Source organism: Coturnix japonica, chromosome 26 (genome assembly GCF_001577835.2).
Source record: "Coturnix japonica isolate 7356 chromosome 26, Coturnix japonica 2.1, whole genome shotgun sequence".
NCBI lineage: Eukaryota > Metazoa > Chordata > Aves > Galliformes > Phasianidae > Coturnix > Coturnix japonica.
Window position 1 is genome coordinate 1,943,387 of NC_029541.1, and position 17,244 is coordinate 1,960,630.

Sequence of the window (17,244 nt, forward strand, 5' to 3'; positions counted from 1 at the left end):
GCCCTTTGATCTGTTGGACCCTGTGAGCATCCCAGCTGTGCCAGCCTTTGTAGGAACCCTCCTGACTTCCCAGAAATGCTGCAGTTGTGGAGTTTCACTCGGGCTGTGTTGCCTGGCTCTGCTGCTGTCTGTGTTCTGTTGCTGGTCAAACATTGGGCTGCAATAAACAGCGGATCCAGGCAAACATCAGATAGCCCGTGCAATAAGAACACCACGTTCCCAAGTGATTCATTCGTCTCTTATTTAATAACCTAGAAGCTGGCCTAACTATTAGTTGAACAGATCTTCATACTGACTCAATTCTGCTTGGTCCTTAAAGCAATTGTAGCTGATCATTTTTGATTGCTTACTTTTAGGGAGGAAATCCAACAAGGGCAGCATTCATCCTCCACAGCCACCTGCTGCTTTCAGCGCTGTTACCCCACGTGCTGCCCAGGGATTCATCCCACGACAACCAGTCACACGTTGGGCACACGAGCACCACCAGCAGAGGAGGAGCTGCCCAGCATTGCATCTCCATCCTTGTCCGTGCCAACACCTCGGTGAGCAGCAGTATCAGGGTGGAGCAGCAGTATCAGGGTGGGGCACCCTGTCCCCTTGGGTGCCATGTTCTTACTGGCTGGGAGATCACTGCCACCAGCTGTGAGTGAGGAGCATTATCTCTGCTGCTCACACGGGCTGCAGTGTGGCCTGAATGCTGCCCTCCCTGGTGAGCAGGGAATTGATGTGCTTTTCATGCGTGACTATTGTCAGCTTTCTGGGAGGAGGTCGCCACAGCTGAAGGTAGCATTCAGGTGTGGTGTGCTGCTGCTCCTGCCAATGTTCACTCTGGTGGCCAGGTTAAATGTCCTGCTTGGGAGCTCATGGCTGCACTGTGATGGTTGGATATGAACTGGTGGAGAGGTTTTAGACCAATTCTATGAACACTGTCAGGTTTTCGTGCTTCCTGTTTCATCTCCTCTCTCCCTCCTACTCCTTTTCTTGCATATTACAGTTGGTTGTCTGTAAATCTCGTGGTCCTATAAAACTCATTTTGCTGACAGGAGGGTTCTGTGTGGGGTCAATGCTGGTTGGTGAAGCACGGGGCACTGCTTCACTACTGACAGCACCTCCAAACCCAGCAAATCTCCTTTCCTGATATCCATATGGATTCTCATAAACAAGGAAGAAAAACTAGTCAGGAAACCAAAAGGAAAAGGGTTTATATGAGTACCAGGAAACCCCCAACTCTCATCTTCCTCTGGTGGGGCTGGGCAGCGTTCCACCACACATATCAGCACTGCTGGAGGCGCAGACTATGGGTGAACTGCTGGGAGGGGGCAGACATGAGAAAAAGAAAGTGTAACTGAGCCACACCTTGACAGCTGTCACACTGCTGCTCATGGCTTTGTAGGAGGATATGCTCACATGTCCTGCTCTGTCCGGGGCTCTGCAGCAGCTCTGCAGTCTGCCTGCCTGCACTGAGATGCTGATACAGCCAGACAGTGCTGTAGTGGGCTGGCACACATCCTGCAGAGCCAGGCTTCAAGGCTCCGTGTAGGCACAGCCAGGGCGTGATGAATGCAGCCACTGCTCCTGTCTGATGGCTTTGGGCTGGGTCAGGGCTCTGAAGGCAGGCACCGTGAGTCAGCTGCCCTCCATAGGAACACGTGTGGCTATAAAGGGCCAGATTGTGCTGCTGGTGGATTCCAGGCAAACCCACGGCCTGTGCAGAAAGGCAAAGGTCTGTGTTGTCTGCTGGGAGGAGGCGATGTGGGTCATCAGCTTCCCACTGCACCAGCGACCCACACTCCGTGCTTCTGGATGCCTGGAAGGGATGCTCACATGCAGAAGGGCTGGGTGGGGCTGGAGCAGTCCCTGTCCTCTACCCGCTGCCACCCCAACAGGGAGCTTCTCCCATATGCAAGGAAGGGCTGGATTGAGGCAGGAAGCTGCGGACCTTCTGGATTGATCTCTCCCTTTGCAAGAAGTTGATGTAAAAGGGCCCAGAGCTGTGCCTATAGATCTGCACTTCACCCCTCCTGGCTGCACCAGGCTCTGCTGGTGGCAGCGGCCCCATCCTTGGAGCCCTCCTCATCTAATGGGAATTTGGCACCCCGTGAGCAGCCAGTAAATAACCACCCAAACCCACAGCCAGGTACAGAACCACGAGGAACAATGAGCCCTTTTGCTGCCAGCTGAAACAAAACAACAGCACAAAGCTCCGGAGCCGCTCATGGAAAGTCAGTGAAGCAATTACGTTAATGACTGTGAATGGGGCTAAAAACAATCTTGGATGAAAATGAGTGAGGGGCTGAATGAAGCAAACAATTCATAGCTCGGCTCCAGGAATATTTCCAGGACGAAGCCTTGTTTTAGGGACCATCTCACCCACAATTGGTGCTTGCTGGGACTCTATTTCCACTCTGCTGGGTCCGGTGTCTCATCAAAATGCCTTCATAAATGGAGCAAACAAGGGCTGTATATGGCAGGGAAACAGTCGATTAACACGATCCAAGTTCTTTTAGGGGCAGAGTTAATCAAGCATTCAGCGTTTTGTCATTCTTGTCTTTCTTTCCTGGGAAAATCCTATTAGTTATAAAATCACTTAATTGGGCACTTCAAAGAGCTGATGGGAAAACAGCCTTCGCCGGGATCTAAACGCCATTCAGCTGAACACTGGGCTCATTTAGACTTCTGCTGGAGCGTGAGTGTTCCATGAAGAGCCTTCATGTGTCCCCCCCCCTTGAAAGAAAAAAGCTTGTTAGCAGAGATAACAAGAAATCATAGAGATGTGCATCTTGCTGAGGACTGGATACCTGTGGTGTTGTTTTATGGCTTGGTCCCCATTGGATCCCCATGCTGCCCCTATCCAAAGTGATGCTCTTATCTTAAGTGAACGTGGAGCTCTGCTGCTTGGAGCCTGGTGGTTTCTCAGTGCTGAGGGGTACTGAGGAGGGGGACTGTTTGCTTTGTGCCCTATGGGGGATGGATTCAGCCCCAGCCCCTCCTCAGGGAGCTGTGCCAAGGCTCTGTGTCACAGATCTAGCACAGGGCAGGAGGGCTGTGGGGCAGAAGGGCCCTTTGCTGGGAGCACTGGTCAAAGGGGCTTTGTATGGAGGCATGGAAAAACTGCCAACAAACAGACACGGTGATCTCAGTCCCCTCATTATCAGGTTGGGCAGAAATGGAGGCTTTTGTAGAGCTTGAGTTCACGGTGCCTTGAAGAGTAGCAGCGTGTCACTGCCTCCATCATCCCGGCTGGCACAAAGGGGCCCGTCTGTCTGAGCCCTTCATCTTCCCTCTACGTGGATCCATCCAGTGGGAACGCTGTGCTTCCCATCAACCCGTGTCTCACTGCACCTTCCAGCACCACCAGAAGCTCAATCACTGCTGCCTTCCATCCAGCCCCCAGCACCGGGGTGCTGCTCATTGCATCCCCATTGAGGACGAAACTCCATATCAGAGCTGTGCCTGGGCATGCAACTCCACCACCGAGCTGGGCTGACTCACAGCTCCCTGCATGCAGTGAATAATGTTTGCATACGTGTCTGTGTCTGACGCTACTTCCTCTGCCCTCGGCATCCACTGGGACCTACCTGGGGATAGGAAACACTCCCAAAGGATTTTCCCAGCCCTGATAACAAACATCCTGTCTTTTTTTCAGTGCACTTTGAAGGCACTTTGAAGACAGAAGATTTACATTCGTTGAGTATATCCCTTTTTATTGCTATCAGCCCTTAGGATCTATTTGTCAAGGAGGGATTCTTCCACAGTGACGCCATGGGGAGCTGGGACAGCCCTTGTAATGGGTGAGGATGGGTTGGGGGGTGACAGCTCTGATGTGGGGCTGCACCCAGAGGGGAGAAGGAAGCGCTGCCCCCAGCACCGCTCCTGGTTCCCATCCTGCCTGGTCCCCAGTTGGACCTTCCTACCCTGCATTGTGGGACTGAACATTGTGAGTCACCTTTGGGCTTTTCCTTAGTTCCTGTATCACTTTCCGCATTAATCACACTTTTTTTTCCCCCTTTTTGCTGATGATGCCACTGCAGACTCGACCACGCACTGCCTGACCCAGACCCTGACGCTATTCCTCTCTCCACTTCCCATTTCCTCTGCAAGTTGGTTCCACACCAGCATCTCAACCCCACCCCATCCCCATCCCACCCCCATCTCAACCTCATCCCATCCCAACCCCATCCCATCCCCACCTTAACCCTATCCCAACCCCATCCCCATCTCAACCCCATCCCAACTTTATCCCCATCCCCATCACAACCTTATCCCATCCCCACTTTAACCCAATCCCAACCCCATCCCACCCCCATCTCATCCTCATCCCATCCCAACCCCATCCCTGCCCCCATCTCATCCCCACCTTAACCCCATCCCAACCCCAACCCCATTTCAAACCCATCCCAACTTTATCCCCATCCTCATCTCAACCTCATCCCAACCCCAACCCCATCTCAAACCCATCCCAACTTTATCCCCAACCCCATCTCAACCTCATCCCAACCTCATCCCAACCCCATCCCAACCCCAACCCCATCTCAAACCCATCCCAACCCCATCTCAACCTCATCCCAACCCCATCCCCATCTCAACCCCATCCCATCCCAACCCCATCCCAACTTTATCCCATCCCCATCTCAACCTCATCCCATCCCCACCTTAACCCCATCCCATCCTCAACCCCATCATCATCCCAACTTGATCCTATCCCCATCCCATCTCATCTCCATCCCAAGCCCATACCAACACCCTCCCATCACCATCCCAACTTCATTCCCAACCCCATCTCATCCCCATCTCATCCCAACTTCATCCCCAACACCATTCCATCCCTAACCCCATTCCATCTCATCCCCATCCCAACCCCATCTCATCCCAACCCCACCTCAACCCTATCCCATCCCAACTTTATCCCATCCCCATCTCATTCTAACTTCATTCCCAACCCCATCCCATCCCCATCCCCATTCCACCTCCATCCCAACCCCATCCCATCCCCAACTCCATTCCATCTCCATCCCATCCTATCCCCATGCACACCACAGAGGTTGCCCTTCCACGTGCTGGCTCCCCCTGGGATGCAGCCAAACCGATTGCATTCATCTCACATCGCTTTGCTTCATTCTTGCCTCACTGCAGCATCGCTCCTGCTCTTCCTCCATCAGTCATCATTGCAGATCACACTCCTCCATCAGCTTCAAGAAGCTGCCAGCTCTGACAGCCTCATTCTCACCCCACATCCAGAAGGATCCAACCCCAAAGCGACCACCTTGGCCTGGCCCAGAGCTGCAGGAGGAACTGATGCTGGACAACACTGCTGTGTGACGCACTGCCTGCAGCCGGACATGTCCAAACATATCCTTTATCTGCTGGGAAATGCTGGTTCAGCCTGGGAACGGATGCATTGGGGGGCTTTGCACGGGGGGCTTTGCACACTGCAGGGCTCAGCTGCAGCCCACCAGCTGCAGGCTCACCCAGCTTAGTGCACCGCCTGCCTTTGTGCTGCCATCTCCTTGCACCCCAAGCACTGTTTGCTGCCCAAACCCAATTCCTTCCCCCTATGCCCCCTGCAGCCCACCCAGCTGAGCCCTGGCACTGTGCTGTAACCCTGACGGGGAGCTGCACAGCGCTCAGACCTCCCCTGCTGTGTTTTGGGGGGGGTCATTTTGCAGCGGGGCCACACGTCCCTGCATGCAACCCGCAGCTTTGCTGCATGCAGGACATGCACGGGCTTGTTCCTGCTGCTTGCTGACCTCAGGCCAACCGGAGCTCCCCAGCCCAGCTGCATTGCTGGGGGGTCCGCTGGTAGAGCAGAGCCCACCTCGGGGGCAAAGCACCCAGGGGTGGTCCCATAGGACCCCCACCCCAACCCCCGTCACTCCCCATCATTGCAGCATCCCGTGGTGACCCAGGAGGGGCCCTTTTTACTCTTCAATTGGCAAAGCCGTATTGAAGACCCTCCCGCATCCTTCGCGTTGTATGGGGGGGGGGGGGGTCCCGCATCGCACAGTAGGCGACGACCCGCTTTCCATATGGGGGTCCGTGCAGCCCTATGGGGGGGGGCACTGAACCCCCCCCCCGATAACAGCTGCTCTGCGGTGGGGCGGGGGGGGGAAATCCCGAGCGACGCCGTGAGGCCCCTCCCACCCTCCCTGCCCCGATATAAAGGGCGGAGTGCGGGGCTGGGAACCGCAGAGAGCGACGGGGAGTGTGGGGTGAGTGCGGTGCTGGTGTCGGTACTGGGGGGGGGAAAAGAAGGGAAGGGAGAGAAACCCCAATGGGGGGTGATTGGGGACGGGGTCGGGGGGGCTTTGACAGCTCCGCTCCTCCTGTGGGCCGGACCGGGTCGGACCGGGACATGCTGGGACTTGTCTTGCTCTGAGCTCACCCCGCTGATAGGAAGCGGCTATTTTTAAGTGACCCATCCCGGGGGGGGGCAGAGCGGTCCCTCATCTATTAACGCAGTTCTGTCCGGGTTCAATGACCCCCTGTGCCAGCCTGCCCTATAGCCGAGATCATTAACACCCCAGGGGTCCTGGGGGCTCCCATTATATGCACTGGACTCATATCCCCCCCTCTATATCCCCCTCCCCACAGCCGCAATGCCGCTGGCGCAGAGCAGGACCGGCCCGATGCCGTGCAGCAGCAAAGCGTGCAGGAACCTCTTCGGCCCCGTGGACCACGAACAGATCCGGAACGACTTCGAGGAGCTGCTGAGGCAACAGCTGGAAGAAGCTCAGAGACGTTGGAACTTCAACTTCGAGACGGAGACGCCCCTGGATGGGCACTTCAAGTGGGAGAGGGTCCTGATGGCCGAGCAGCCCCCCCGGGTAGAGCCCGGCAGCAACGGGAGCTCAGCACCACGCAGGGTCCCCAGTAAGGATGGTGTCGGTGGGGCTCGTTGTGGGGCAGCCCAGCAGAGCTCGGAGCAAACCAGGGTCGGTTCTGCACAGCACTTGAAGCGGGGGCAGACCACTGTTAAAGGTGAGTGGTGGAGGGGGGATGCCCCTCATGCCATGGGACCACCCTTAGCACAGAACCATCTTTGGAGGGGAGAGGCAGCAGAACCAGCCTCGGGTGTCCCATAGGTAAAAAATACCCCCATATGGATCACCAACCTCAGTTCCCATGGCCCAAAAGTGGCTCAGCAGTGGGGATGTGATGGGACCAAGTGATGCACAGCCCCATAAATGCGGGGCTTTGAAGCTATGAGCCCACCTGGCTGGGGCTGGGGTTGGGGTTGGGGTTGGGTTGCTGCCCCCTCCTTCTGCTCCTGATACATCCCAACTTCTCTTCTTGCCCTGCAGACTTCTACAGCTCCAAGAGAAGAGTCGTCCATGACAAGCCCAGGCTGTGACTGCTGCTGGGGATGGATGCTGATGCTGCCGTGCCCTGGAGGCTGTCGTGGCTCTTTCCCTGCCCTGCACTGTCTGTACAAAGCGATACCGAGTCTATAGTTCCCTATTTATGAGTAGCTCTGGGGTCCTGAGTGGCCCATGCTGTGTGCAATGTATAGGAGGAGCCCACGGGAAGGACTAAGGACTGGAATGGAGCAGGTGGGGCTGAGGGTGTCTCCTGCCCCGTGCTGGTGTTGCCCAGCAGCATCCTGCTGTCTCATGGAGCAGCCCCATGGCCCTCCCTGCTGTGGATCACTGGGTGTGAGCCCTGCATGGAGCTGCTCCCAGTGTGACTCAGTGATGTGTTGGTCACACAGTGGTGACAAATGTACTTGGAGGTGTGTACCCTTGAGGCCGGCACAGCTCGGGAGGCACTGGGCTGCTCCAGGCTGTGCTGCCCCATTGGGTTCTTGGCGTGGTGTTGGCTGGCTGTGCATCGTGCAATGCTGACATTAAGCTGGATGTTGAGCTGCTGCTTGGCACTGCCAGCAGGGGCTGCCCCTGCAAGAAGTGCCAGCTTTTCTCCTGGACTATTTCCTACTCCAGAGCCTGACCTGGCTCCTGCTGTTGTCTCTGTGACCCAGGGATGCCCTATAGGACACAGCCCTGCTCTGGGTGCTGTCGGATCTCAGCACTTTCACTGGTTTCCCCCTCTCTGTATTGGGATTGGGATTGGCACGGGGTGTTCCCATGTAGAGGAGGAGGGTGCTGCTCCCAGCTCATACCGTGATGCACTTTGCTGTCAGAGATGCTGGCAAGTGCCCAGCATTCAATGTTTATTTATGAAAACACTGTTTTAAGGCTTCTTGGAAGGGGAAAGAACCTGTTTGTCTGCGAGTGTAACTGAATAAACACTTGTCTGGTGGAAAGAGAAGGGGTGGCTGTTAATGGGAATGGCTGTTAATGGGAATGACTGCTGTGGGGTGTGCTATGGGGGGTGGGGGGATGTTATGTGTGGGTTGGGGGTTGCTTTAAGGGTGCAGCCACAGAGGTGCAGTTTGATGCTGGTGGGGAAGGAGCTGTGATGTATCTGTGGGGGGGTTTGGGATGTCCAGCTGTGGGATGGATCCAGCAGGACAGGGATGGGGGCTCCTGCTGTGGGTTGGGGTCTATGGGTGGGTTGGGATCCATTGCTGAGCCCTTTGTGGTGCTGCAAACAGGAAACGTGTGCACGTACCGGCAGTTGAGTGCAACCCCAAAGCGGAAGGCTGCCTTGAGTAAGAGAGAGAATGACGGTGTGGGGCCGGGAGGTGCACAGCAGCGATGCAGGCTGTGTGAGGCTGATGACCCCCCAGCCCTGGGGAGCCCCACAGTGTAACCAGGCAGCACCACCCCAAAACTGAGAGCACGTGGAGAAGGTAAGGTTTGCTCAAGGGGGGGTTTGGTGTTAGGGATGCAGGGCTGATGCCTGGCCCTATAACCATCAGTGGTGACCCTCAGGCTGCCCCTCAGCAGGAAGCATCTCAGACAGCAGCCAGTGTTGAAGTGCCTTTGGTGTTTATTTTACAGCTTTTTCCGTGTTTGGTGCCTCTGTTTCATGGCACGCAATGGGCTCCGCTCGCTCTGTGGGGCAGGGGGAGGCACCGAGGGGACTTCTTGCATCATAACCTCTCCCATAACCCCCCTAAATGCTGCTGCTTTGGCTCTTAGAGGGGCTGGGACCATAGAATGGGGGTAACCCGCATCCTGACCCCCCCCTCCCCTTCCTTGGGGCTCTGCTGACCTCATAGGATGTCCCCTCCCCCCACTGATGCTGTGGGGTGGTGCTGCATGGGAGTCGAAGGGGATGGGGACCATTTTGGGGCCCATTCCTTATTTCCAGTTCACTTTAGGGCTTGGCATTGCCAGAGGAAGGGTGGGACAATGTGGGGGGTTCCCCCTCTCTCACTTCTAGTCCCAATTTGGGCACATTTCAGAGCCATGAGGTCGAGGTGGGGGTGTGAATAGAAACCTCCCCGAGGTCACAGGAGGTGACTCAGGGCTGTGAAAGCTGGAGGAGGGATGTTCAGAGATGCTGAGGAGCTCCTGGAGCCTCCATCACCCCCCACCTCCCTGCACTGTGCCATCCAAGCAGAGAGAAGTGCCTGTTTTCCTATTGCCAAACCCACTCAGGTTTCACCCTTCTGGGCTGTTTAATGGGTTTCTGGTTGCCCTCAGCAGATCCCCACTGTGAGCCATGGCTGAGCAGCGTGTGGGCTCCAAAGGGCGGCGGATGGGATCCAGCCGGAGACGGCAGCTCCGTAAGGATGCGGGTGAAGAACCACCCTGGGCAGCAGCTGTGATGCAGAGAGTCCAGGATGTCATCCAGGAGCAGCGTGGGGATGCACAGGGCTTCGTCACTCGTGGAGATATGCAGGTAAGGGATGGGGCTGGGGGAGATTGTGGGGTTCATTCCAACCCAGCCGTCCTATGGATCTGTTTTGTTGTTAGAAACTGCAGGGGGAGGTTATTCCATGCAGCACAGAGGAGCTGGAGCTGCTCTTTGATGGGATGGATGCTGCTGGCACCGGGCAGCTGAGCATTGAGGAATTCACCTCTGGGCTCCGTAAGTGACTCCATGCAGCCAGTGCTTTGCAATGGGGATGCTCATGGGCACCATGGCTGTGAGCACATGGGGTTGGAAGCATTGAGATCTGGGTGCTGAGGGCTGTATTTCTGCAGGGCAGTTCCTGTGTTCCCAAAAAATCAGTAGGGATCATCGCAGATGGAAAGCAGCATCACGGAGGAGCTGTTTGGTCCTCGCCAGCCCAACGTGGGAGGAGATGGACAGCGAGGAGAAGAAACACTTTGCAGCCTTCATGGAGCAGCTGGGAGTGGATGACAGATGGGAAGAGTGAGCAGCCAGCTGAGCACCCCTGGGTGCTTCCCATAGCTTAGTGCCCATGTGGGCACAGCTACCCCCAGGACCACACATCCCCTATCATAGGGACCCCCGTATGATCCATCCTTTCTTGCTGCCCTGCTCCTCTCTCCCGGCAGGCAGCAGATCTGGCAGCTCTGGGCCAAGCTGAGGAAGGATGAGCCCCAACTGATGGGTAACTTGGAGGCTTTCCTGGCCAAGATGAGGCACCGCATCCAAGAAGTCCGGAGCAAGAAGGAGGCCTTGGAGGAGACCCTCAACAAGTGAGTCCCTGCCAGGGAGGTGCACCCAAGGAGGAAGAAATGCACCCTCCCAGCACAGAGGATTCATGTTATGTTCATGTTTAGGCTCTATCTACAGCCATGCACCCCATGGCCCTGCTGGGTGAATGAACCTCCGGGCTGTCTGTGGGTCTGGTGGGCACTGCAGGGTCCCCAGACCCACATCTATATAGCACAGTTTGACCCTCCCAACCTCCCACCTCCCCCCCACCAGGCGTGTGGCTGAGCACAACCAGGAGGTGCAGCAGCTCTGTGAGGCCCTGGAGCAGCAGATCCAAGAGGAACGGCAGCGAATGGAGCAGGAGGTGGGGGATCCATCCACCCCTAACCTGAGTTACCCAGCACCCCAAACCCAACTGGGTGCTGATGTTCCCATTGCCATCACAGAGCACGGCCCGGAGCCGCCTGCACTGTGCAGTGCTGCAGCGAGCACTGGATGCAAGAGATAAGGACATGCAGCGCTTGGTTGCAGCACAGCAGGAGGTGAGCTGACCCCAAATACTGGTGGTGTAATTCTTTATGTTGCATTCACTGCTTTGGCCCAAACCTGGATGCTCTCTGCAGTTCATCACATTGCACCTCCATCTCTCGCTTTACCTCCATCCCTGTGATCCCTTCCATCCTTGGGAGCACTTAAACTGAGTCTCCCCACCCAAAGCCCTGGGGAAAACCCATCCCCAGCCCTCAAGCAGGGGGTGACCCTGCTGTGTGCCTGCAGCTGGAAGCACAGTGCCGCAGTCTGAGCAGCACACAACGAGCTGCCAGTGCTGAGAACCAGCAGCTGGAGGAGAACAACCGTGCATTGGAGGAGCAGCTGCAGCACATCCATGCACAGCTGCAGCAGACACATGAGTGCCTGAGGGCTGCCATGGCTCAGCAAAGGGCTGAGGAAGCGCGGTGAGTTGCACATCTGGCTGCCTTATGGGAGCTGCAGCTGATGGGGAATGAGCTGGATGGGTTTCAGCCATCTCTTGGCTTTGGGATGGTGTGAAAGGTGTGGGGATGTGGTGTGATTTGGTATGATTGGGAAGAGATGTCAGGATTATCAGCACTGTGCTGATAGGGCCCTCCCAGCGTTGGGCCAAGGACATGGGTGAGCTCTGCTGGCTCAGTCCTGAGCAGAGCAAGGCCCATCACTGCTTCCAGGGCTGCAAAGGACCCCAAAGAGGGGATGGAGGAGGTGAAGGGATGCAGTTTCCATTGTGACCCCATGCTCTGTGCTTACAGGGATGGAGTGGAGGCAGAGCTGCTCGGTGAGACACTGCCATCCCCGCAGGTACTGCAGGTGTGCACAGTGTGGGGGTGTTGGGATGTCACACAGAGCAGCATTGTGCTGTGTGGGTGCTTGGGAAGGGGTGAGCAGCAGCAGACAGGGCTGCTACCCCCATATCTTGGGTGGGAATATGTGGAAACTGAGGCAGGAAAGCTGAGAATCGTTTCAAATGGATACAAGACTCTGCCAAGCTGGTTTTGTTCCCCTCTTTTCCTCTCTTTGCTACAGATGAGTCCAGAGCAGCCCTGCTTGGAGATGCAGGTCGGGTTGGGTTCCCAGGGCAGCGAGCCCAAGCGCAGGAGCACCCACCATGTGTAAGGAGTCCTTACACCCACATCCTCCACCTTCCCCTGGCCCAAATCCTTTCCTTTCAGTGCTCCATCCCATTGCTGGGCTCCGTCCCCCCCCATTGCTGGGCTCTGTCCCCCCCCCATTGCTGCTCTCATCCCATTTTCTGCTCTTCTCAGGGTTTGGGAAAAGCCCCCATCAGACACAAACCCATCACGGCTGCTCTCTGTAGAAGAGGATCCCTTCCCTGAATTCCTGAAAGAGGAACGTTTTTCTGGCCAAGGCTCTTTGCTAAGAGAGATGAACGATGCAATAGCGGCTCTGAGCACGCAGAAGCTGCAAGCACTGGGAGCTGCTGGGAGCTGCACACACGATGATGCTGAGCCCCAAACAGAACCATCTGGTTCGGCCCCACGAGGGACCCACATCAGTCACAAGGCGTTGGAAGAAGACCTGAGAGAGGGACGAGATGCAGCTGAGCTTCGTGCTGGGGACGGGACACAGGCTGGTGCGTCTGCAGGAGCTCAAGAGAAGGGGGCAGCCCAGGGAGACAAAGTGGAGAGAGCAAAGCAGAGCATGCAGCAGATGGAAAGGGTGTTGTCTGTGCAGGGAAGGGAGCAGCAGGTGTTTAAAGAGGTTGAGAGCCCACAAGAGGCACTGGGAGAGAGCACGGAGATGGGTGAGCAGCCTGGGATGGGGGTGGAGGGAGAAGGATGGGTGCAGGGAAAGATGGAGTGGGAAAAGGTGCAGCTTCAAGGAGAACATTTGGAGGCAGCCCTCAAAGCTCGGGAGGTGGAGCTCCCAATGGGCAGCTTTAGCACCAATGTGCTCTGGATGCCAAGAGAACAGCTGGAACCAGAGGTGCCAAAATGGGTTGAGGTGCAAATGGCAGCAGTGCAGGGGGTGACAGAAGCTCCCAACCCCAGTAAAGTGGATGGAGAGGGTAGTGGTGCAGTAGAGCACTGCTGGGGAGAGACTGAGGGGACTGAGCTGCAGCCCATGAGTGCGGCTGGTGACCTGGGTGCAGAGCAGGTGGAGAATATGGGTCCAGATGTGCAACTGCTGGAGGCTGATAGAGCAGAGCCAGGGCTGGAGGGAGGAGCTGGGGCTGCTGCAGTGCTTGGTGCAAGGAGCCCAGCTGGTGGGATGGTACCGGTCAGTGCTCAGGCAGAGGAAAAGGAGGAGCCAGAGGAGCAACTGTTGGGTGAGGTTGTTAAACCAGAGTTAGTAGAAATGGAGGGGGAAGAGGATTCTCAGGTGGACACGCAGCTGCAGTGGGGTCCCAGTCAAGAAGTCCCATTGGGAGGGGGAGGCCATACAAGTGTGCAGCTCACACAAGAGGTTGAGCATGAGGGACAAGATGTACAGCACCTGAAAGAAGAAAAGGGGATGGAAATGATGGAGGAGGAGGGCAATGATAAGGATGAGATGGTCCTGGCCAGTGCTCAGGTAGAGGAAATGAAGGAGGCAGAGGACGCTCCAGCAGAGAACCTGCTGCATGGAAGTCCCAGCACAGAAGCCCTGAGGGATGGATTGGATGACGCAGCCATTGCTCTTGGGGAGGATATTGAGGATGGGGGACAAGAACTGACTGAGCCTGGGCTGCCCATGTGTGACCTGCAGGGAGCAGGAGTTGGGCAGGCAGAGGGGGCTGCTGTAGAGCTGCCACCCCAAGGGGAGGCTGGAAGCCTGGAGCTGCTGGAGGCCCTGAGTAGTGGTGCCCATGTGCAGCTGCTTGCAGAGCTGGGGGAGATTATTGAGAGCCTGAAGCCCCTGTACCCAGATCACCAGCCACACTCAGAGCAGGCAGAGAGCTTGGAGCCAGAGGTGCAACTGGTGGTTGAGATTGGTAAACCAGAGTTAGTAGAAATGGAAGGGGAAGGGGGTTCTCTGGTGGACACACAGCTACAGTGGGGTCCCAGTCAAGAAGCCCCATTGGGAGGGGGAGGCCATACAAGTGTGCAGCTCACACAAGAGGTTGAGCATCAGGGACAGCACCTAAAAGAAGAGAGAGGAATGGAAGTGATGGAGGAAGAGGGCAATAAGGATGAGATGGTCCTGGTCAGTGCTCAGGCAGAGGAAACGAAGGAGGCAGAGGACTCTCCAGCAGAGAACCTGCTGCATGGGAGTCCCAGCACAGAAGCCCTGAGGGATGGATTGGATGACACAGCCATTGCTCTTGGGGAGGATATTGAGGATGGGGGACAAGAACTGACTGAGCCTGGGCTGCCCATGTGTGACCTGCAGGGAGCAGGAGTTGGGCAGGCAGAGGGGGCTGCTGTAGAGCTGCCACCCCAAGGGGAGGCTGGAAGCCTGGAGCTGCTGGAGGCCCTGAGTGGTGGTGCCCATGTGCAGCTGCTTGCAGAGCTGGGGGAGGTTAATAAGAGCTTGGAGGCAGAGCTGCAGCCCATGAGTGTGGCTGGTGACCTGGGTACAGAGCAGGCAGACAACGTGGGGCCAGATGTGCAATTGGCAGAGGAAGTTGATAGAGCAGATCCAGAGCTGGAGGAGGGAGCTGCTGCAGTGCTCGGTGAGGGGCTTTCCCCAGCAGAAATCCCTGCTGGGAGTCCAGCTCCTTTTGGGTTGGTACTGGATAGTGATCGTGAGCTGGAAGGGAAGGAAGCAGAGTCCCTTGTGCAGCTGGAGGAGCTCATGTTATCCCATGGAGAGAGAGCTGGAGCTGAAACCCAGAGAGTGAGCCCTGATGCAGAGGGGAGGCCTCTGGATGGAGCTCGAGGTCTGGATGTGGTGCAGGGAGTGAAGCTAGAGGCAGAAGCAAGGATTTCAGTTGAAGTTCAGCATTTGGATCTAAAGCAGGGCCGTGATGCCAATGCAGCCACACTTGCTTCTCCCATCTCCGAGGTACCGTTACAAATCAGCACGTTAAATCAGGATGTGATGATGCAGGAGGGTGTTCTCATTCCAGATGTGCAGCGGATAGGTGGTTCGGGACAGGCAGCCCAGAGGCAGCTCCAGGAGCAGGTCTCAGCACAGGCAGATAAGGGGAGGCTTCACGCTGCTCCCCAGCAGCCACAGAAGCCACCAGGTGTGATGGAAGCAGAACAAGCAGCTGCTGGACCTGCTGAGACTCTGAAACAAGAAGTGCTGCCAACGTCAGCCCTGCACATGGGGATCCAACAGGGGGAAAATGCTACAAAGGATGTCTCAGGGGTGGCCCTGGGGGACAGCCCGCTGGTCAGTAGCAGGGTGCAGCTCTTAGAAGAGCAGAAAGAAGAGCTCGATGTGGGGAAGAAACAAGAGATGGAGCAGAAAATGAGCCTGGGAGGTGAGCCCAGCCCTGGAGAGCCAGAGGCTGCAACTATGAATGGAGCAGGAGCTGCCCCAAAGGGTTCCCTGGAGCCGGACCACCTCTACAACGTGCTGTTTGTTGGGGACTCCCACGTGGGCAAAACATCCTTTCTGTACCGACTGCATGCTGACACCTTCAACCCACACCTCGCTGCCACAGTAGGTAGGTCAGCTCTGCACCCACATAAGTGACCATAACAGTTCCCTTCCCTCCATCCCTTGAGCTGCTGGAGGTCATTACTTGCATATCACTGCTCATGCCAACCTGTCACCCAGGTCCTAACAGAGCCACACACACCTGGATGCTCCTTAACCTCTCTGGGGCACCAGTGGCTTTTCCTTTGGCTCTATTCTCCTCTCTGAATCAACCTGGTCTTACTCATTGTGCAATCCAAGACCTCACCAAGCTATAAAATATCCCCGGGTTGTGGGTTTCCTTGGGAGCAGCTCCACCACCTGGTTCCTCCATCCATATAACAGGAGGGAAACTCCACAATACCCACATATCCCTTTCTGTGTGCCAGGGATGGATTATCAGGTCAAGAACCTCATGGTGGACAACAAACGCTTTGCTCTCCGCCTGTGGGACTCAGCTGGGCAGGAAAGGTGAGGTGCTGTGCTGGGTGCCTTGGGAGAGCAACCTGGGGCTGCTTAGAAGACATGGATGCTGTTGCTTTGCTAAAGGGATTGCTTGGTTGGTGGTAGCCCCCTCACTCAGTGATGCTTTGTGCTGCCTGCAGGTATCGCAGCATCACCAAGCAGTTCTTCCGCAAGGCGGATGGAGTGGTGCTGATGTACGACATCACCTCGCAATATTCCTTTGCTGATGTGCACTACTGGCTCAGCTGCATCCAGGTGGGCAATGCAGGGAAACCTGGCCCTATAAAGGAAGTGTTGGTAACGTTTTATGTCTCAAATAGTCCCCTGCAGCCCTGGGGAATGGGGGGAACTCACAGCTATCATCCCACATCCTTAGGGATGTATCTGGGTGGTGTGTCCAGCTGTGATTCAAGGAGGTGATGCTCGCACTCCTCACCCTCCTCTCTTTCATTGCCCAGGAAGGAGCAGAAGATGGAGTCACGGTTCTGCTTCTGGGGAACAAAACAGACTGTGCTGCAGAGAGGCAGGTCCCTACACAGGAGGGGGAGCGCCTGGCTCAGGTGGGTGCACAGCCCTGCTGGGGTCCCATTCTAGCTCTGAAAGCTTCCACCAGACAACAAGCATTGCACCCTCAGGCTGCAGTCCATCAGTTATTGGCTTACTTGTTTCCCAAGTCCTTCTGTTTCTGCTTGGCCACGGTGCTCCTTGGCTCCATACAGCAGTAAATAGCCATTGCAATGCAAGGGAAGCACATTTCTCTGTGGGTTCTGTGTCTTCTAGGAGCACCAGCTCTTGTTTTATGAATGCAGTGCTGCCTCTGGCCACAACGTCACCGAGTCCATCGTCAGCCTGGTCAGGTGAGGAGCGTGTTTGGGTTTTGCCAAGGTTTTAATGGGCTCCCTCCTGTATTTCCTATGGGAAATGCTGGTGTGTCACTGCCACCGGAGCTTCTATATGGGGGGGGGAAATGTGTGGCTCATTTGCTTCCTTCCTGCCTTCCAGGGCACTCAAGGTTTCTGAAGATCGATTGAGAAATAAGGCAGAGGAGGTACCAAAGCCACCTCAGAAGAAAAAGGGATGCTGCTGGTGATGGAGAGAGTCCTTGCTGTGCTCTGAAACTGCAGTGACAGACGGAAAAGCAGCTGGAGATAAGCAGAGACCACAGGGTGGCTGTGCTCGGAGAAATCAGGGCTATGAACTGCACCAGGGAGGGTGTGATATTGCAGTGACTGCAGCTGAAGA

The 17,244-nt window shown here is 56.1% G+C and overlaps 2 protein-coding genes across 4 annotated transcripts; both read left to right on the plus strand.

Annotated features, from left to right (window-relative positions):
- The first annotated feature begins 6,087 nt into the window (after positions 1-6,087).
- On the plus strand, positions 6,088-8,260 carry CDKN1A (cyclin dependent kinase inhibitor 1A). Its single transcript, XM_015884926.2, has 3 exons — positions 6,088-6,209; positions 6,592-6,978; positions 7,302-8,260. The coding sequence occupies exons 2-3, from the start codon at positions 6,597-6,599 to the stop codon at positions 7,349-7,351; spliced, it is 432 nt and encodes a 143-aa protein (XP_015740412.1). The 5' UTR covers positions 6,088-6,209; positions 6,592-6,596; the 3' UTR covers positions 7,352-8,260.
- A 78-nt stretch (positions 8,261-8,338) lies between these two features.
- Positions 8,339-17,120, plus strand: RAB44 (RAB44, member RAS oncogene family). Of its 3 annotated transcripts, none has more exons than XM_015884896.2 (15): positions 8,339-9,747; positions 9,822-9,936; positions 10,053-10,224; positions 10,371-10,514; positions 10,747-10,837; positions 10,920-11,015; positions 11,251-11,429; positions 11,760-12,119; positions 12,273-12,601; positions 15,020-15,565; positions 15,927-16,008; positions 16,143-16,257; positions 16,461-16,562; positions 16,783-16,859; positions 17,005-17,120. In XM_015884896.2, the coding sequence occupies exons 1-15, from the start codon at positions 9,568-9,570 to the stop codon at positions 17,090-17,092; spliced, it is 2,676 nt and encodes an 891-aa protein (XP_015740382.1). In that variant the 5' UTR covers positions 8,339-9,567; the 3' UTR covers positions 17,093-17,120. The 3 variants fall into 3 exon arrangements, with proteins under 3 accessions (XP_015740382.1, XP_015740381.1, XP_015740380.1); XM_015884895.2 differs by having other exon boundaries at positions 11,760-11,808; positions 12,034-12,119; positions 12,273-15,565; XM_015884894.2 differs by having other exon boundaries at positions 8,339-8,749; positions 9,552-9,747; positions 12,273-15,565.
- The last annotated feature ends 124 nt before the right edge of the window (positions 17,121-17,244 follow it).